The sequence below is a fragment of the Prinia subflava genome, chromosome 9, assembly GCF_021018805.1.
Source record: "Prinia subflava isolate CZ2003 ecotype Zambia chromosome 9, Cam_Psub_1.2, whole genome shotgun sequence".
Classification (NCBI taxonomy): domain Eukaryota; kingdom Metazoa; phylum Chordata; class Aves; order Passeriformes; family Cisticolidae; genus Prinia; species Prinia subflava.
Window position 1 is genome coordinate 6,394,668 of NC_086255.1, and position 22,004 is coordinate 6,416,671.

The following is a 22,004-nucleotide window of genomic DNA, read 5'->3' on the forward strand; positions in this document are numbered from 1 at the left end:
AAGTTTCAGAGTCCCATGTCCCAGAAGACCTATGAGGATGAAGCTTTGGATCATATTTTGTCTCTTCAAGCCAAGAGTATCTTCAGGAGGAGCTGTTCAAAGGATAATACACTTTTTCTTGTGCTGGTTAGGCTTTTAATGCCACAGGAAATCTGAGGGGTGCAGCTCTGAGTCTCTCTGTGGTTAACTCCTGAAATATTTAATTAATGTCCTGAAATATTATATTTCACACTTAGTGAAAAAAAACCCCCACACCAACCAAATTAACAAAAAACCAAAAAAAATTTAAAAAGAAAATCACAAACCTCTAGAATCTGTAATATAAGACAGAGGATCCCCTCCTTTCTTTACTACATGAAAATCTACTTAATTTTATCATGACAATTCTCTATTTGATTTTCCTTCCACTCAGCTGTGTTAGTCCACACCTATTTAGCAATAGCCTGTTTGGGTCTGCATGTCCAGCAAAATCTTGCAAGTTACTCTTGACATCTTAACTGCATTTCCAAATAACTTGTTTTTCTAGTTCTCCACCTGCTACTTCATCATACACACTGTTTGCCAGACCCATGCAGGGCCTCGTTTCCTTGAGCTAAATCAGGAAACAAGTGGAGCTAAAGCAGAATGAACCAAGAAAAGGCACTGGAAGTTTTCTTCCCAGATGAAAATAAGGGACAAGGAATGCATGTGATTCATTGAGAATGAAATCTTCAGGTGAAGAGGATCAGATATTTCAAATTCTCGTCGTCCATAATGAATTGTGGACTAGAGAAGCACTGAGTACATCAGGGGTATTGCTCAAACCATGAGCAGTTGGCTCTTGTGTAAGCAATGAGCTATGGAAAAGAGAGGTGTGTGTGCATCAAGACAAGCCCTCCTCAGAAAAGCTGTGAACCAGAACTCCTCACAGCTACCAAGAATCATTCTTACACTGTTTACCCAAACCCAAAAATGCTTCTCTGCTGGAAAAGGGTGCTTTGTATTGCTGGTAAATGGGGAAATGAGGAAGTGTGAAAAATGAGTCACAAAGCCACAGAGAGAGAAAATGTAGAGAGGGCAACCACAGCACCCTCAGTGCCCCAGTGCTCCTTCCGTAGCATCTCATGCAGTTTCCTGCAGCCCTGGCCTCTAACAAGAGCTAAATCAGCTCACTAGTGTGGAGAATGGTTAGGGATGTTTATTCCAGCTGCCCCAGTTGTGTCCACATGTCCAACTTATCTAACCAGCCTGTGATTTTAGTAAGCACATTCATCCTGATCTCACACGTGACTTCAGGGCTTGAAGCCCTAAGCTCCATCTCACAGGATTCAGGTGACTAAACACCTTCTGCAGATAATGAAACAACTGGCTGATGTCTGTGGGGAGAATTCAGGCAGGAATCCTGGCATTGCTGTCTCTCAGGGCTGCTCTCTCCAGGTCTGGTATCCAAATCATTAAAATACCCTCCTTATTTTGGAATGGGGCATATTCAAAGCAAAATCACCCTGATAGCTGGGCATATTGAGCCCAGGCACAGAATAACACAGGAACAAAATATTGGGACAGAATTATGAGCAAGGAGGAAAGACAGGACTCTGCTGATGAATTGTGACTAAAACCTATTTCTGTAGGTAACACTTGTGTCAAAAAACAAAAACAAAAACAAAAACAAAAACAAAAACAAAAACAAAAACAAAAACAAAAACAAAAACAAAAACAAAAACAAAAACAAAACAAAAACAAAAACAAAAACAAAAACAAAAACAAAAACAAAAACAAAAACAAAAACAAAATGTAAGCCAATTACAGTTTGTTACTGCTAACTCTACTAAATGTAAGAAAGGGGGAAAGCAAAAAGGGAAAATCAATGATGTGAAAGGACAGCAAAAACTTGCTTTTAAATCTTCATTGCAGCTGTGACCTCCTCTTCACCTAAATTTGAACCTGTGCTTGCTCTCAATGGCACCTATCTTGTGTCAAATGAAAAAAATTTCCCCCAGTAAATGCACATGAAGAGAAGACACGAAAAAGAAAATTACTGTGGGAAATCACGCTGGTGAGGGTAACTGTAGGAATCAAGTAAGAACTTGGCCTTGTGGAACAGCAATATTTTCATTGTTCTGAGAGGGTTTCACAAATAACTTGGCTTACACTTTGAAGATGTCCTTGGTGGTGCCCTTCTGACAAGGAGAAAGGCGGGGAGCTCACGTTACAGCATCAGATGTGCTGAGCAACTGGTGCAGAGGAAGCACTGATGCCCACAAATCTCCTGTGTAAAATCAAACAGACAATTACCTCGGTTATGAACCGTGGTGCTGTAACAGGCTGCAGCCAGCAGCCTGTCCAGCTGCTCCTTGGCACAGATCCTGAACAGACCTTGCAGTTGGTCCTAAATCTTCAGCTACTTCCCAGCCAGGAGCTGTATTGATTGCATTATGCATTCAGGGAGCTGCAGACTGCTGCCCTTTTCCTAGAGATATGGGTAGCTCAGCCAAATTGCCATCAACAGGCTCTCTCCCAGGCTTTCCCAGCAAAACAGCAGGAGTGGAGGGGGGATATAGTCCTGAAGAAGGAGAAGATCCCACACAATTGCCATTAGGAACAGAGCTGAATTAGCTGAAGAGATTTGTGTTCTCGTCCTGACAGAAGAGAGAGGAACACCCAAATAAACCATCTCTGCCCAGCCCAGGCAGTTCTGTTGCACAAATGCAATCTGTGAATCCTGCTAAAGATCTCTGGTGTCCCTTGAAGAGCTTTAGAATGGGACAGAATTCAATCCTTTTACCTATTCACTGCTTTTACCTCCCCTTCTGCATACCCTGTACTTGACAAGCCCTGCTGTTAAATCTCCATTCATTTTTCTTCCTGCCATCCTTCTGAACATTCAATTTTTACATGTTTACCTGTGATTCCCTTCCCCTGCCTTTGACATCCTTTGTGCCCAAGCTGCCCCAGAGATGGACCAGAACCCTGGGTACATAACAGAGTGGACAGTGGATGACCACACTCTCATGCTCCCTGGTTTGTGCTCCCCCCAAAGCAGATCATTTCTGCATGGTACCAACAGTATTGCCAGACTATGTTTTAAGCTTTTAAGCTGATGAAGCAAAGATTAGCATCTCAGAAGTCTTTTACCAAATTAGGAGGGTTTTTTTTACCAAGTATACATATTTATATATAATGAATGAAGTCCAAGGCTGCAGTACATGCCTCTATCACTCCTGTATCAGCAGTGTATAAATTATTCCTATTATTGCTCCTTGCTCTTAAGAAGTCAACAGTGAAAAGGAAGAGCTTTCTGTTCTTTTCAGAAATGAAGCCCCAGTACCACTCTAAGCACAGGGCTGAGCTCAGCCTTTTTCCACCTGTTTTATGTGCCTGAAATCCATGTTCCCCTCTCAAACTAGTTTGATGTCTGTAGGTTGAGGAACCAGGGGAAAGCAACAGGATTACTCTGAGATAACAAAGAAAAATGCTGGGTACAAGGAGGTCTGGAAATGCATGCTTGCTTTAACTCAGTCTTTATGCTGGAATCAGTAGTGGGTGAAGCTCTGGGGACACAGGTCCAAAGGAGCAAGAAAATGCAAGAAAAACTCACACGCTGCTTCATTTCTCAGAAAAATATTCACATTCTTCCTGCTCCTCCTCCAGACACAGCCATTTCGGATCCCTGAGATAAACCCAACTGTTTTCTGCTGTTCCTCCTCTCTGAACCAAGCTCTGCTCCCACAGCAGCTCCCCCGCTGCAGCACCTGCCTCAGCTCACAGGGCTCTTAGGAGCTTTCCAGCTTCCTCCTCCTCCTCCTCCTCCTCACCACCACCTTACCTCGAACTCTGCTTCCCTCAGCCCCACTCCCAGGCATGATGAGCCTCCCCAGTCTGTTTTCTACCATTTTGGTGGATTGGCTGCCATAACCTGCTCAAATTTTCCTTTTGAAATTCTTTCTATTCCCACAGCTCTCCTGACTCCTCTCAGAGGAGAGAAAGCTCTGACAGGTTGATTTTTCAGACCAGCTGCCTGTTGATAAATAATTGTGCAATACTTAGTGGCTATTACCTGATTGCAGGGGAAAGCAAGCCTGTGGTGATCTGCAGAAAAACAAGGCAGGAATCAACCTTTCAAGCCTTAGCAAAGGAGTTTTGTTGGATGATTAGCTCACAGCAGCATCTGCAGTGGAAGCAGTTAATAGCTGTATTTTAAAAAACCCATGAACATAAGACTAAGAGCATTTAAAAATATCTGTTCTTAATGTTGCTACGGAGACCTTTATTGTAGCCACTGTACGTGATGTGCATTGATTACATTCCTCATAGGTAACATTTCTCTCTAGACTACTAGAAAATGACAATACTCCCACTTGTACGAGGTGGTGGGAGTACACAGGCTGTGGAACTAAACAGCACTTGAGAGGAGCTTTACTCACTTTTTCAACCCTTAAAAATTTGTAGGTGTACAGTTTCAGCACTCCATTAGCAGTTTCTTGCCTTTGCAGACATCCCTTGTTTAATACATTCTGCCTTTTTTGAAGGAGAAGAGCTTAGGATCAGTGCTTAGGATCATTGTAATTGGGGTGATAAATGCAGCAATCCTATTATAAAAATAAGGGTTATCATTCATATGGCTGCCAGTGCTTGCATTGGGAGCTCCCTCAGTAAAATCTGAGTAGTTTCAACACATGGCATTCAAACAAAAACTGCATTGACTGCATGAAAGATTTTATTTGTCTTTAAGCTGAGCTGATCGGGTCACAGTACAGAAATGGCAGAAAATGTATTGCTGGTACTCACGTAGTTACATGGGCTGCTCTTTTCATAAGCTTTTGAGAAAATGTTGCTGATCAAAAGCAGTTAAGTCAAAATCTTGCCAAAAAACCCTCCACCTTTTTATTACCATATTCTAAGCTTTACTCATTCCAATAAAAATAACATTATTTGGAAATACAGCCCTCACACAACTTCAGTTTCACTTTTTAGATGACAGTTTTCATCTTCCTGGCTCTTTTCACTTTAATATTGATTTGGATTAAGTAACCTTGCACGGATGACAAATTTTAGCAGAAATTATTCAGGAACCCAAGCTTCTTTAAGGCTTATTTCAGAGAAGTTTTAAATTTCACATTGAAAATGTTTGCTTCAGTTTTTCCATTTGTTAGATGTAGAGCTCAATAAGTAAATTCAAACAGAAGTGTATAGGCTGCATTTCAGGCAGCTGTGGTTTCAGAGACGTGCTTCTTAAATAAGTGGAATAACTGAGAAGTCGTAGGCTGCTAGTGGGAGGAAATGCTGATCTGCTGTGATGCTGAGGACAACAAACAGGTTCCTCCCTTGTTTTCGCCTGCAGACTGGAATTTCACCTTCTCACTCAATCCAGCATCCTCAGCATCACTGAGTGCCCAGGAAAAGAGAGTTGGGATTGAACAGATCCAAAGCTGTATAAATACCCCTGAGCTTTGCCTTCTGGCCTGCTGAAGCTGCAGGAGTACACTTTGTTCAAAATATGGGAAATTGTTCCTCAGTTAAGAGGGATTTGGATTTTTTTTTTGCCCTGTCAGAAGTTTGGAAGTGAACATGACGATCCTTGTTTTAAATTACATTTCTGCCAGAGATTTCCATCTATTTTTCCTGATGATCCAAATTTTAGAACAACCTCCCCAATCTGTTGATTTTCCTTGCTATTTGTCTTACTTGTTTTTGTTACTTCCTTTGTGTGGAAGATTCACTTAGCCCATTCCTCTGCAATGTCTTACACACAAAAAAAGTGTTTAAAAAAGTGTTAAAATTATGGCCCGGTGTCAAAGGATAAGGCCAGATCTCACTGTTACTACAGTGATAATACAGCGTTCCAACTAGCAAAATGTTTGTGACATTATGAATTGCTTCTGTCCTCCCCAATGTATCACTTCTTGAGTGTGAATGTGAGGTTGTGTTTCTGGGTGAATTTAAATTTGGCCGATGTTTGCCTTGCTCTGAACAGAAGTAGCACAGACAGAGTAGTATGAAACCAGACTATTAAATAAAGTCTAAGGGGAGAATGGCAGGAATTGTAATGTTATGCTTTCTCAGCTGAAACGTGTTACTGATGGTATTTACAGAGATTTCAATAATATAGATATTTGTCTTATAAAGTTAAACAAAGTAACTCATGTTATTACAAATATGCAGCCCAAATTGATATGTATATGTATTAAAATACAAACACATGTACATAGATTAGAATTATAGTTCAGATATGGTTGCAATGATTATTATTTGTCATTAAACATGGCCTTTGGGACATCTTCTGAGAAAATCTACTTGAGCTTGTGCAGAAATATGTTGTGAAGGGAATAAAACTACCTGTGTATAGATTAGCCTTGGGAGCCCACTGCATATTTTAATTCTCTGAATACAGAAGCATCAATACAGGCAGGGGAAGACTGTTGTGAAAACCTGTTAGTAGAAAGAAACAGAAATGAGAATATGTAAATAAACGTTTCCATTTACCTTCCCTGAGCTTCTTGCCAGTACAAAAGGAATTCTTTCTCCCAGATGTATTTACATCAAAACGCCTGGTCTACTTTGAGTGCTTGGACCAAGTTAAATTCATTTTAGTTTAAACTGCTGGGTTGAAGGGACCAAACAAGAAGGGAGATGAAAGGATCTCTTTCAGGCATTAGTGACCAGTTCAGCTCCACAAACACACTTCCAGATGCTGAGATGAACAGCTTTATCTAGAGCCCTGTGAAGGTGCCTCAGAAGTCCAAGGAATGCCAGGGGAACAGGATACAGTCACGTCTGTCCACTGCACTTACACCAAACACACCTTCCCCATAAAGTACATGAGCAGATCAGTATTTTTTTGTTTTGTTTTGTTTGTTTTGTTTTGTTTAATCGCTCAAGATCTCATATGAAACTTAGCAACAAACAGAGATGCTAAGGTGAATAATGGAGAAATCCAAAAATCTTCCTTTTCTGAGATAACTTCAATATGAGCTAAAACTTCTGAGATACTCCCTCCAGCTTGAAGAACTGGAGCAGGTTCTCTCAAACCTCCTGTTCTCTTACTTCACTCCTTTCCAGCTGAGCCAGCGTCAGGATCCACAGGGGGTGTGAGCAGAATCCAGGACCTGCCAGGGCACGTCACCAATCCCAGGGCTGGAGCTGCTGAAATTGGATTACAGAGCCTTTGCACAAGTAATCGCTCTCCTGAGATCAGGACATGAACTCGGGCTGGGATTGTGGCAGTGCAGGTGGCTCTTCCCCACTGCCCTCAGCACAGCACTTTCCCCTCCCTGCTGCAGGACACAGAGGCTGATAAAGGGTCAGATATCGGGGCTGATGAAGAGACGGACACAGAGGCTGATAAAGGGATAAAAGGTCAGATAGAGGGGCTGATAAAGGGTCAGACACAGAGGCTGATGAAGAATCTCTCTCTGCGCCGCAGCAGCTGCAGCCTGGCCACGTGTGCAGCTCTGACCTTTGCACAGGGGTGATCACCTCCAGCAGCAGGGAGGGAAGGAGGGGGGAAGGAGGGAGGGAAGAAGAAGCTTTTCACCATGGCCTGGTTTGGCCGAGCTTATCTGGAGGCTGACAAGACACAGCAGATGCTCCGCAACCGGCAGCTGCCGGACACGACCAACTACCTGTGGAATGAAGCAGGGAATTACACTTTTAATGAAGGGCAAGTGAGGCACAAAGCCTCACAGGGACCCTCATCTCAAACCCTACATTCGTGCCTGAAGTGTGTATTAACCCTTTAGCCAGTGAATCCCTGTGCAAACCAAAATTGCTTTTTAATGCAGTTTCCTGAAGCCTCTCCATCAGCCAGAGGCTGCTTTGGACTAATCCAGGAAATGAGCCAAGCATTAAAAAAAAATAATGTGAGGTTATGGAACATCTAAAACATATTGACCATAGTGTAATTATACTTGAAATGGATTAGGGGATGTAGCTAAAACAATCTCCACTCTGAAAAAGATAATTTGGGAGCGTGCAAGAGAGCCTTGGGGAGGGTGCCTGCAATTCTGAGTAGAGATGTTGGATGTGCTTCAGAGCATGTAAGGAAAAGGTACTGGAGTGAACATTAAATGACAAATGTGATAATCACTGTCCCAAGCATATCACTTTCTAAAGCTTAAGCAAGCTGGCATTTACATGAATACCACAATTCAGCAAAGTTAATGCAGGAAAAAGTGAAATATGTGTGACAAGTCTCACTCGCATCTGGAATTAAGTAACAGTTTCTGGACTTAAGATGTAACAGCAGACAGGGAATAAAGGAAATCTTCAGTTTGCCTTGCATACTGGTAATATTAAAAAGCTGAATTTGTTATATTTACAATTAAAATAACTTCTTTTTTTTTTTTTAATCTTGGAAAAGTTATCTGAGAGCTGCAGTTCCTAAGTGGAGTATCTTGCTTCATGATATAATAAAACCAGAGTCTGTGTAAGATAGTAACAGAATCTCTAATTAAGAGCCATGGTACTTTAAGCTTGAGTATGTTGAGCCTCTTGGAGTAAGTATCCAAAGCATCTTTACATCCAAAATGTTAAGCTCATGATTAAACAAGCAGAACATACTTTAAAAGATAATTAATTATGAGCTTCAATGAAAATACCGGGTTTGTATTTGGGCCAGACTAAATCTTGGATGCAAATCCTCACAGCCTTTTTTTGTTTTCACATGTTCTGATCCAAAGTGGTTGGGCTCTAAGCCACTCTTACCAAACAACTCAAGGGCTGTACTTGTTGCAGGTAAGATTGCAAAGCTGTTCATAAATGACAGTATCCCTGTGGTGAGACAGATTATACCAGATCTGCAAATTTAGACACAGTTAAAAACCTCTTCTTTTTCAGAAGTGTTAATTTGGGGCATCCACATCTTTACTCAGCCAATGGAGTTGCTTTGGTTTTTTCCTCCTGCTGCACTCAATATTCTCAAATCAAAGTAAATTCTGCAGTTTCTCACTGTCTCTGAAAATGGAGGGTTGGGTATCTCAGGTAGGATCCACCAAAAAGCAATATGCAATATGCATGCTCATCTTGAATAAAACCTCCTAAAATTCTCAGCTGCCATCCTTAAAAATAAATAGAAGTTGGGGGATGCATGTGTCATATTTTTTAGTGGGATAAGTGGATGCATTAACGCAATGGAGCCAAAGATTTATTCTGGCTGAGGAAATGCTGGTGGTTCTCTCTAGCACTAACACAGCCTAAATATGATTGAGTCATCTAAACTGTTTTTTCCCCACAAAATTCTGAGGGGGGGAACTTAGGTTATAACAGAGAAATGTACTTGAGAGATTTGGAAATTAATGTAGAGCCCCAAGCAATGGATTCTCCTCTGGACAAGGAAAGGGCTCAGAGGGGCCACAAGAAAAATTACTCCAGATGAATTGAACAAATCTCCCAAGGGAGCAGCTAGAAACAGGGTGAGCTCCTTCTGCCAGCTCTGGGAGCAGACTCACAGTGCAACCTGCCCCTTCAAAGGCTGAATTAAAACAAAAAAATTAGGAATTTAGATGGCATCAAAGAAAATCTCACCTGAAGTCCCAGTTTTTAAAGAGGTTTATACCAATAAAATGCAGAATTACTTGACATTAAGGTAACACTGTGCTTGGCAGAGTACAGAACTAGAACTAGAAGCAGTACTGATCACTGTGGTTCCTATATATATGTAATTTTTTTTAACATATCTTCAGCATTGGAGCAGCCAGCTCCTCCTCCAGTGCAGCATATCCTGTCTGAATTTGTAGATGCCTGAGGACAGTCAAAAGGAAAAGACACCCGCCAGCTGTCTGTCACAGTGTAACTTCAGCAATCTTTGTGTTTAATAGCCCTCAGTGGATTGTTTTCTCCTCATGAATTTACCTAATCACTTTCTAAATCCTGTTTCATGCAGCACCATGAGAATGATAATCTAATTTTGGTCTCTAAGAGACGTAATACAAAAACAATAGGAGGCCCAGGAAAGAATGAAATCATTTTGCCAACAGATATTATAAAAGAAGGCAACAATTCCAGTCCAGTGATGAAGAAAATTACTAAAACCACTCATTACAAAATATCCTGCTTTGAAAAACAATCTATTCAGACTACTTCACAGTTCTGAAAAAAATAAAACCCACCCTATCTGTAATTGCTTTTCCAAGATTGTGGTGTGGATGTTTCTTTCCTTGGTGCCACAACATGAACTTTAAAGTGTGCAACTTTGCCTAGTCCTGCTGCCTGGCATTACTGAAAATGCTTCTAAAGCCCAGGGATCCTTGGATCAGGCATGAGTGAGATAAATTGAGACTAAAGTTCCCAAGGCACCACCACTCCTTGCTTAGAACAGGACAATTGCCTCAGACACATCCCTTCTGTGAATTCGTGCTACTTGTTCTCTATTATCAATTATGGAGCTCTACATATTTTGCAGTCCTTGTGCACTATCATTGTTGAAATCTCCCACAAAATGTTGAAATTAATTTTGAAGCTCTGCACTTGGCAATTTGCTGCCATCATGTACTAAATCGATTTACAAATGAAAATAGTATTTTCCTTGTTAAAATACAGGAAAAATATCCCTTTTAATAAACTACTTCCTACTACTTTTTTAAAAGATTAGTATAAATATAGGCTTTTTTTATTTTGCATGACTTGAGTCCCATTTAATAATTTCCAGCTATTCAAAGAGTAAACAATTGAGTACATTCAAAGCAGTTTTATAAAGATCTGTGTAACCAGGGTGAAATTGGTAATACTACACAAACCTTTCTATTTATCCAAACTTCCATAATATGCAAATAAGACCTTCCAAACAGAAGTAAAAGATGTTCTTAAAGGCTCTTTTTAGATGACATTAAGATGAATCTTTTTCTCCTCTACCTGACAAATTTAAATATTTTTTCTTTTATTTCAATCCCATGTTACATAACATTTTTGCACAATCATTTTACATTCCCATTAACACCTTTGCTGTTTCCCTCCATTCTCCCATTCTCATTGAAAATGCTAAAACGTGCCTGATTCTTCCTTCATAACGTGTCTTTTAAGATAACACAGCTCCTGTTGAAAATGTTCCTGGGGAAGGAGAAAAGCAATTACTGAGCTGAACATTTCAGAGGCTCTTAAGCTGCCATCAGGTGCACAGAATGTGCCAAATTCCCTATTCTGCTTGTCTAACAGAAGAAAATACTCAATTGAGACATCTGCAACATGACTTTTTTTTTTTTTTTATCCTCCTGCTGTTCCTCCTGACCCAAAAGCAAGGCTGCTATTGCCTTTATGAATAGATTAGTCCTTATCTGAAAAGCCATTTAGTTGCAAATCCCAAACCTTTCCATTATTACCACGTATGCCTGTATTAGCCATGGTAAAGGCCCGTAACAGAGCAGCTCAAATGTTGGACTAATGACCTCTCTGGTATTTCTATAGAAGTGCTCTGTTAAACACCCAGGCATTTCAACTTGCAGTCACAAGACCTATAAAAAATTCATACTCTGAATCTCTAGTTTCAAACCACAGCACTACATCATTAAGAGCTTTTCAATCCTCCCACCCCACACGCTTTACGAGGGGGGATGGGGAAGAGAGCTTTTATCTTCTTGGTTATAAAATTTCACATTTGCTTCTCCTCTTGTTTGCATTTTTAAGCAGTTCTGGAGGTTGGGGGAAAAAAACCAACAATGTGAGCACAAGTTTTCTTTTATTCTATTAAAATATAACATAATCTAAGAACTTTCAGCTAGGCATTCAGCTAAACATAAAAAATTAAGTAAAAAAAAGGCCTAATCATTTAAGTAACTTTTGTCTCAATTGTTGCTGCCTTTCAGAAATCATAAAATTTCTGTTTCAAGATTGAAAGACAAGACTACCCCCGACAAAGGGAAGCACCTGTAAAAACAGCGTATAGCTGACATAGTACATTCTCCAGCAGTCCATACAACTTTGATCTGGCCTTTAGATGAGTTTGCTGGATTAGAATAACAGCAGTTTCTTTTGGATATATGTTTATTTTTTCCAGTAAAAATATGGTTATTTTCTATGACAATTCTGTAAACCAAATTTGAATGGCTCTTCCGAGTTAACCTCTCAAAATGTTCAAAATGACTCTTTCTGAGGAGCCACATGTTTTTCCTGCATGCTGTAGCCCTGCCTCATGTCACGTTTCTTCTTTCTCTGCTTGCTCATGGATTTTAAAGCCGAGCTGTAATGTCCATCCTTCCTGGTCCCATCTGATGGGCTGTCACTGGCCGGATTTGTCACCTCCCTGGAAGGGTTCTGGGCAGCGAGATTCCTCCTCTCTCCTCTCCTTTCCTCTGGGATCTCATCGAAGCCACAGTTTGTCTTAAAAGAAACCTCCGTCCTTGGTTGTCCTACCCACAGGACAGCAGCGATCCAATGCACATCAGAGGCTGACATATCATACAAAACTCTCAGCTGTCTTCTCTTCATGTTCCTTTTCTCCGCAGGTCTGGTTGGGGTTTTTTACCTCGTGTGTTCAACGATGGCTTTTAAGCACAAGTAGATAGCTGAAGGGGACGGAAACAGATTTATATCTTATCACCAATTATAGCAGAGCTGGATAAAATGTCATCTAGGCAGGGTTTTGTTGGTGGTTTTTGGTGGGGGTGGTTTTTGGTTTGGGTGGGGTTTTTTATTTTCTTTTTTCCTTTTTTTTTTTTTTTTTTTTTTTTTTTTTTTTTTTTTTTTAATGTGCTAAAAGCATCTCTCATCAGCAGGAAACAAGGAGGTTTCTAGGAAGTCACACAACACCCACGAAACAGACTTTATCTCATTGCCCCGGTCTGGAGCAATTTCACCCAAACAACCCCATCCATCCGCCCGTTTCTGAAGATGCTCAATGTCCTTTTCCGCCACGGCCCCTCGGTGCTCCCGGGGCCACCAAGCGCCACCGACACCGGCCACCTTCCCACGGGCGGTGCCGTGCCCGCCTCCCCTGCCCCGGACACAGCCCTCGGGAGCGCGCCCGCCAGCGGGTGTCGGGACTGCGCCCGGGGAGCAGATCAGGGGAACGAGCACCGGGGGTGGTCTCGGGAGCGCGCCCCGGCACAAGGTCTCAGGACCGTGCCCCGGGAGCAAGTCTCGGGAGCGGGTACGAGCAGTGCGCCCAGCAAGGGGGTCCCTGGTAGCGTTCGCAGGGAGCGCGCCTTGGGAACGGCTCTCGGGAGCGCGCCCCGGGCTCGCTCTCGGGAGCGCGCGCCGCCCCTCACGGCCGCGGGTGACCCCTCCGCGCGCCGCCGCCCCGCCCACGCCGCTTCCCCCCGCGAGCACGCGCCCGCCGCGCCGTGACGCCACGGCGGCGCGCGGCGCCATGACGTAACCCTCCGGTCCCGCCAATCGCAGCGCGAGGAGGGCGGGGCCGGCGCCGCTGGTTGGCTGCCCCCGCCCCGCCCCGCGCCGGCGGCGGGGGGGACCCGGATGAGGCGGCCCCTGGCGGCCGCGGCCGTTAAACGCCGGCGGGGCGCGGGCGCGACCCCCGCGATGGCGGCGGCGCGGTGAGGGCGGCGCGCCCGGGGCAGCGCGGAGGCCCGAGGATGCCGCTGCTGTACGTGATCCTGCTCTCGGCGCTGGCCGGCTGCTGCCTCACGCTCCTGCTCCAGCTCCTGCTCGTCTACTGGAAGAAGCCCGAACCCCCCGGGGCGGACAGAGCCTACGGCGGCATCTTCTACGCCCGCGTGACGGCCGAGCACGGCCTCAGGGAATACCTGCAGGGCGCGGAGCCGACCGGCGGCCCGGCGTCCGCGGAGCAAGCCCCCAGCCCGGCCCCGGCCTCTCCCCCCGCCGCCGCCCCGGGCGCCGAGCCCGGCCCCAAGCAGCAGCAGCAGCAGCCGCAGCAGCAGCCGGAGCCCCCTCCAGCCCCCTCCTCCCGAGAGGAGACGTGCCACTTCCTCAATGCCATCTTCCTCTTCCTCTTCAGGGAGCTCAGGGACACTGCCCTTGTCAGGGACTGGGTCATCAAGAAGATCAAGGTGGAGTTCGAGGAGCTGCTCCAGGCCAAGATGACAGGGAAGGTGCTGGAGGGGCTCAGCCTCAGGGAGGTGTCTCTCGGCAATGTCCTGCCTGTCTTCAAGTCCGTGAAGCTCATCCGGCCCGTGGTGTGCAATGAGGAGGGCTGTCCCGAGGAGCTGGGCTTCGAGGTAGACCTGGAGTACAATGGTGGCTTCCACCTGGCCATCGATGCCGACCTGGTGTTCGGCAAGTCGGCCTACCTGTTCGTGAAGATCTCCCGGGTGATGGGGAAGCTGAAGCTGGTCTTCACTCGCCTGCCCTTCACGCACTGGTTCTTCTCATTTATGGACGACCCCGTGATACTCTTTGAGGTGAAGTCTCAGTTCGAAGGGAGGCCCATGCCTCAGCTCACTTCCATCATAGTGAACCAGTTCAAGAAAGTCATTAAGCGCAAGCACACCTTACCCAATTATAAAATCAGGTGAGTTGTCCTGCGTCCTCAGCGTTACTTTGGGTGGTGTGCAGCAGAATTGCTTAATGTGTGTTTAGCACGGTGCATTGCTTGTCTGCTGGCAGAAGCTTTCCATGAAAGGAAGGATCATTTTCCACTTATAACAGGTGAAGAGGCCATTGCACAGTGAGGTTGTTACGTGCCGTCATCTGGGTGTAGCTAAGTGGCAGAATTAATGCGAATGAGAAGTTTGGGGATCTGGTCAGGTGTGTGACAATAGGACCGTGGTATCCTCTTGGGAAGGTGTAGGAGGGTGGTTCCATGGAGAGTGTGTGTGTTTGGGGTGTTCTCCCAGGCTTCTGGGCCACCAGGGCAGCACTTGTGGCTGATGCGTACCTCTAGAGGTGAGGTGATTATTGCTTAATATAAGAAAGGGTAGAGTTCACTGTCTAAGGAGTAATAAGCAGTCTGCTTCTTTTCTGGTCTGCTTAATTCGCTGGGTAATTTTGGGGGAAGCTGAAAGTTGATCAGAGAACTATCACCACTGCTGTGGTAACTAAACCTTCAGAGACCTTTTGGGTTTTTAGTTTGGTTTTCTTTTAATGTTATAGTACATTTTCTTTTACAAATGCACACACTGCAGCACAGACTTCATTATATAGTGAATATAATGAAATGTGCACTGATACTTCTGTAGCAGAATGGCAAGAGGCATATTCGCTTTGTTTCTATGCTGATACTGAATTTATTAGGTTTGCTTAGGTGCTGTGTTTGTGTTGTCTTACCACTCTTAGCATACCATGTTCCCTTTGCCTTTTGTTTGTTCTTTGTAGCTTTTATGTGTTAAGTAAAGATTTTAGGTTTGTTTACCATATTCTTCTGCAATAAGCCTTTTCCCTGAAATTTATGAAAGATGTGTAACTGAAAACGCCTGTATGAATTTTGAAGTGTAATTAGCTTTGTAGTGGTGTAATTTTTGAAGCCTTTTCAGCTGGTTCCCCTGCGACTGAATTCTAAGTGCACTCATGAAAGTGGATATTTAAAATATCCAAGATTTGGATAGCCCTGACAGGGCAGTAAGTAGTTTTTTCTAGTAATGTAGTGGTTCATTCAGGTTCTGGGATACTGAACTGCTCTCCAGAAGAGTCCCTGGACAGCAGGAAAGCTGTCATGGCAAGTTTGCTTCCATTCTCTTACCGTTTTGGAAAGAGTGAAGCTGTAAATTGTGGAGAAGAGCCTGAAGGAGAGGTTGGGATAGCCCAGTCGTGGTGCAGAGTCAGCACTCTCAGCACACCTGGAAGGAACAAATGAACTTTTGCACTCCCCAGAGAAGTTTTTAGGGTTCCTGTGCAACCTGTGATGAGGGGCTCCTCCCCTTCAGCAGATGCAGACAGACATCTTCACTTTGCCTCTGAACACTGAGGTGTTTTCATCGTTTAGTTGGAGATAGTCAATTTTCCATGTGTTTTTCAAACTTTCTGTCACCATAAAGAGTGAATAAGGCGTGTGTGAGGGACTGGAAGGGCAAATAAGGCAAGAAGCAGAGTGCTGAGCCTGAGACAAATGATAAGTGTGATGATAGAAGGTAACTGACAGTAAGGATGGGATATGAAGCATGAAGAATTAACAGGTAACTGTAAATGTTCTGTTTGGTTGGGAGTCTGTGAATGCTTCAGAGGAAAATGCAGTATCACAGCTGATTTCCATACTGATGTTCAGTGAAACAGTGTCCAGCTCTGCTATGGTGCTTTTGACCTTTACATTTTGTGCCATGTACTGAACATTTCATTCCAAGCCGCCTTGTTGTGAAGGGGCACCAAGGCAGGGCACAGAGCTCGGTGCACATTAATGGAATTGTCCTGAGGAAGGAAGGTTGGATCATTGGTATTCCAGCTGTCCATGACATGGCCTTTGAAGCTTCAGGTGGGAACCTTTAGCTGTTCACAGTGGCCCAGGGTTTTATGGAACACAGACTAAAACTATGAATTCTTTCCCAGCGTGTCCCAGCTGAGCGTAGGCAGGTGAATCCCCACACTTGGTAACAGCTGAGTAGTAATAATAATACACTCCGAGGTGGTGGCACAGCTGAGAGTTCAGGTGTTGCTGAAAGCTGGCTTGGAAAATCAAGTCCCTTGCTGATAAGATGCAAAAGTGGGGCTTTAAACAGAATTGTAAGATTACACTGGATTTGGGATTATGGTATGCTAATATATTTCTTAGCAAAGAATAAATAGGAGAAAGTCAGGAGTTTCACAACTGCCTAATAACCTCTTGCCTTACTTAAAGCTTAAAAGTTTCTCATCTACATGGAATGTGATTATTCTCTCCCAATTCTTTTTTCCTATTGCCTATATGTCCTTAAGTACATGTTGTTTGCTTCCATGTGTAGTTCAAAACCTTTTTAATGTCTCCCTACTCATGCTCAAGTAACTTTGTAAATAAAACTTTGAATAGCTGTGGTTACAACATTTTTAACAAAAGTACTTGGAGTGTGAGTCTCTTCATCTGGTTAAAAGGGGCACTTTGCTACTCTGTTGGCTTCCACACTGAAGCCCACAAAGAGTTTTACCTTGTTTCAAGGTGTTAATTAGCATATAAAAATATGGCATTTTCTTTGTCTTTTGTTTTAGGCAACTTCTAGAGGTTATTACTGGGTGGTGAATGACATGTGAAGAGAACTTTTGCCAGTAGTTGATTTTGAACATCCTAACTAAGTTTGTGTTCCAGATCTTGGCTTCCTCTGTTATTTAGTTACAAATTACTGTATTTAAAAAACTTATATTCATGTGTGTGCTGTCTGTTGCCACAGCCAAATTACTACACAAGTACTTTGTATTCTTTCCAGTTAGGTACAAAATTTATGCAGCACAGCAGTGATGAGTAAGATCATATTTTGTATCATCCATTTCTACAGACTTTGTGTGATCTGCATAACTTTACCTTGAAAGTGGTAAAAGGCATCTTGCATTCCTGCTGCAATCCAGGAGTCTATGGGGAAAGGCAGTGTAGCCTAGAAAGTGCATTTAAAGTTTGTCTAGCATTTTATACACATTTTTCGCCACAAAAGCAATTGTCTACTAATTGAAAAAGAAGGGTTGCACTTTATGTCTAAACTAATAAGCAGTAGTTTGTGTTTTACTCTAATAGCATGTAATCACATTTCTCTGTCTCTTTAATAAATGTGTTTGTGTCTGGCAAAACACTCTGTTTTGTAGCTGCTCTGCCATTGAATGGGAATTGCTATCCTGGGTAGTAGAATTTGAGTAAATCCCTGGATGTAAGGCTGCTGCTAAAATCCAGTGAATGTAGGCTGGGTTTTTCTTTTTTTCTTTTTTCTTTTTGTCACTGATGAAGGATTTATGCAATTCTATTGATAATAGCAATATTAGCTTTTGTAGTTAATATTAATGTATTTGTTGCTTTATAATAGAAATGCAAACAGCTTTTCTGCAAACATTTTGGTATGTCAGAGCAGTGTCTTGTTCAGATGTGGGGAAGATCTAAAATCTTGTTTTCATAGGTTTCTTTCAGTAGAGCAGGGCAATGAATATCAGCACAAAGTGGAGTTTATCTTGTGACCTGAGTCCAGCCTTTGGTTTTTCATTGTGTACACCCAAACAGTTCTTTAGTGCTGTAGACACTGTTCATGTTGGTTTTAACTTTATCATGCCCTTTAATAGTGGCTGTTATAGTGGTTAACACTAAGCTGCAGTTCCCTGCGTTGCCATAGCGTGTTTAGGATTTAGAGGCACAGAGTAAGGACTATTTCAGGTGTCTGTCTCCTTGCTCCAACTGGTGCTGTTGCAGTAGTCACGGGTTCATCTGTGTTAGCTCTCTAATGAGCTCTACCTGGCTCATTAACCTTTTGTTAAGTTGCTTACGGTGACGGCCTTGCTGTGCCCCCTCAGCTCAGGTTTATCAGTACACTCATTATGCTGTGTCCAGCCTGGTTTTAATAGTTGGGTGTGTTTTTGCTCTTGTGCACAGCTCCTGATCTAGCTTTTAGATTTTAGAGAGGTTTGGTGTTTGGGTTCCTTCTAGGCAATAAAAATACACTCTGCCATAAAGAAGATACAGTGCCTGTTGAGTATATACAAAGTCCTTCTTCTGCCAGAATTTAACTTCCTGGTTTCTTAACCAATGATGTAAAAAAGCCTGACAGCTGCTTTTTTTTTTATTGTTATTAAATTGAACATCTCAAGTTCATCCATTCAGATTCTAAGCAGACCAGGTGTTGCCTAAGCAGTGGGTCAGTTCTGTATATTTTAGGAAGACTGTTTCTTGTTACGTTAAAAAACCTAAATATTTTGTATTGATCCTAGCCTGCTTTGAGAAAATCTGTTTTATTTTAATGCATGCTACCACAGAGGGGAGTAACTTTTTTTTCTTTATAAGTATTCTCACAAAACATTGCTTCCACCATTGGATGTTTAGATGACCTCATCTGGTCACTTCCAGCATGAATTATTCTTAGAACTGATCATTTGCAGTATATTTAGTCATGTTAAAGAATTTTATGCTTTATTTGGAAGCTGGGGCTGTATTGAATTTCTCTGGGAAGAACAATTAGACAAGCCCATTTTTATTTAGCATTATAGAATGCAATTTGAGAGTTACATAGTAGTTTCCTATTTTTGGCAAAACTAAACCCTAGAAGTAATGTAAAAAGCTATTGATTTGAAGTGTGTTTTACAATAGAAATTACCTCATAATGAGGAAATGGAGGTATTGGAAAAAGTATAAAATTAAAACAAGTATGTATTATTCATATGATGAGGCAAGAGTACCAGAAATAATCAGATCTTGGGACTGTGATCATGTCTTTGCTTCAGAGACTTTCTCTGTAGCTGCTGCAAAGGGAGGGTTTTTCTTTTTGAGTGGATTTCTACTGTAGTTGATCTGAATCTCTCACTAGTTAAATCTGTGAGACACTCCTGTTTGGAGTGGAGCATGTTCTCATTCCTACTGCTGCTGAAAGGAAAGAAGGGTGGTTTGCTTGTTGGTTCTAATTACTTGGTTTTTTAATGCCATGCTTATTTTAGGTACAAAACTCATCTATGTACAAAAGCATTTAGAAAGCTTCCAGGATCTGAGTCCTTTCCTGCTCTGCAAAAATGGATGGTAAAGCAGCGCTGAGATTTTCAGACTGTCCCAGAGATACTCTCCTGAGTGATGCCAGCACAGACCACTCTGCTAATGGCACAGTGGTGATAATTTCATTCAGCAGATGTATCTGTAGTCAGTAGTTTCATACTTGGAAGGTTATCTTTATAGTGCATGGTAAAGTAGTTTTTCTTTGTCTTACAGGAATTGGATAAATGGGTCTGTAGGCAACCTGACTCACAATAAACACAACCAAACCTCAGAACAGCAAATACTTTCTTTTTTTTTCAAGTGTACTACATGTAGAAGGCAGCTTTTTGTGGTGCAGAGCTTTTTACTGTTTTATTTTGTGAGGGCTCCATCTCAGGCATACTTGATTTCTGGAGGGTCAGTAAGTACAAGTTTCTTAAGATTGTATGAAATTATATGGTTCCGTGTCTGTATGTAAATCTTATGTAGCTAGCAAGTTCAAATCCATTGGTTCTAAGGGTTTTGAAACATTTTTATTTGTCTTCCCCAGCCCCAACACTTCATGAGTATTCACACTGAAAAGATTAAATTCTGAAAGAATGCCAGTTTGAAACTTGTTCATAGTAAAGTCAGATTTAATGAGTGACCAGCTACATACCAGACATTTCCCAGTATGCAGGTGGCATTCTTTTCAGCTTAAGAGTGAGCCTTTTTCTGTGGTTAGTCAACAAATCTTATATTTTGTATTGTTACCTACAAGGGTGAGGAACTAACACATTGCTGACTTGAGATGGGTTAGTGAACAAACTGGGAGACCAGAGGAATGGGACAAAGAGAAAATCTCAGCTGGAGGGAGAGATGGATGAAGATAAAGGATGAAGGAATATGTTTTGGTGATTAGTATGTGCCTTTGCTGCAGGTAGAAATCCAACCAGTGTAATTGGTCTGACATGAAAATAGGACCTCCTTCAATTTTTCTTCCTTGCAACAGTATATAAAACACTCTACAATAATAATGTAAAGAAAATTACTTCATTTAATCTTTTGCTGGTTTGTATTAGAAGTTACTTGATCTTAGTCCTGCATTGAACTTTCATGTGGATAGTGAATAAAGACTCAGAAAAAATCTGCTAAGATTTATTTAGTATTTGATGATAGTATTTAGTTTTGCATGCACCATCATTGAGACCACATTTCTGTTCATGTGGACTCTGATCTTGAACTGATCAAATATGGAGCTTTTTATTCAGTTGTCCTAATTTATGTTGCTTTCAAAGCATTTAGATAAGATATGAAATAAGCAGTAGTAGTGTTTATTTTTTTAAAGGTACCTTATTTCAAAATATAGGATATGTGGGAGTTAATCACTTTACTGAACTGTAGGCACCTAAGAAATGTCTGGGTTTGGTTCTGAGCCTGTGTGCTGGAGCAGGGAGGTGTGCTCAGGCTCTGGAATTGGGCCATTCTGAACTACCTTCAGAATGTGATTTTTAGACTCTGTGCATAGATAGTATGATTCATGTTCTCCACTTGTCACACAGAACTGAACACTGGCTTTTCCTCAGGAAACAAAGACACAGAATTTACCTGTAAAGATGTGTAGCTAATACAGCTCTCAGTAGCTCATTGGATGTAAAAATGTAGGAGTCTTTTTTGTCAAACCTATTTTTATATATTAAGTGCATGAAACACTTAATCTTTTATTGGCAAACGACACTTGCTCAGAAAGCTCTTAAAAGCAGCGTGGGTAAGGACAGTAGGTTTTAGTGGGTCGAGCAGTGCCGTGCTGGTGAAGCTCAGCCTCAAGCTGCTGGATTCACAGCTGGAGCTAGTCCTTTCATGTTGTGGCTTTCTGTGGGAAACTGCTTATTCTGCATTCCTGCAGAGATGGCCTCAAGTCACCCAGTGTGCGCCTGTGTTTACAGTTCGTGTTCACACTTGTTTGGTTTAAAACTGTTTCAACATTTGGGTATTCTTGATATTATTATTTTTTTAGCGTATAGCAAAACACTTTAAATTTAAGACTTCTAGGATTAATAAGCTTTATTTTCTAAATTGAGTATGGAGTGAAATTAGCAACCCACATAGGTAGGTTACATGAATAGATAATTTGTGTACAACTTCATAACATCTTAATTCCCTGTTCAGTGCTGCTGGAGTTCAGCAGAATGGCCTGTGAGGAGCAGTGTCCCCAGCCCTCTCCATTAAAGCTGTTTCATGAGGAATTCTACTACAGCAATACAGTTCATACATTTTTGAGGGCTTACAGATGTCATAAAGCTCTGTCTGAAATAGTGTATTACAGTGATCAGCTAATGATAGTTAATCAGACTGTTACACACACTCATAGACAGTAATTAATTGTCAGATATGACTAGCAGAAAATTAAATTAGGATAATCACTTGGGAGTTAATTTTTTGGCAATTTTTTGTTGCTTTAGGTGAAAACCAGGGACACTTTGAGACATAAATTTTTAAAAAATTATTTCTTAGTTTCTGTCTTTTAAAAATGATCTGATGCTATCTAATGGAAATCATAACACATATATTTTGTTCCTGAGTTTCT

At 42.1% G+C, this 22,004-nt stretch overlaps 1 protein-coding gene across 1 annotated transcript in view; it reads left to right on the plus strand.

The window, feature by feature from the left end:
• The first annotated feature begins 13,351 nt into the window (after positions 1-13,351).
• Positions 13,352-22,004, plus strand: part of PDZD8 (PDZ domain containing 8) — a 51,848-nt gene continuing 43,195 nt past the window's right edge. Inside the window, exon 1 of the mRNA XM_063405228.1 lies at positions 13,352-14,395. Coding sequence (XP_063261298.1) covers positions 13,500-14,395 — 896 coding nt within the window. The 5' untranslated portion in view covers positions 13,352-13,499. The remainder of the gene's footprint in view (positions 14,396-22,004) is intronic.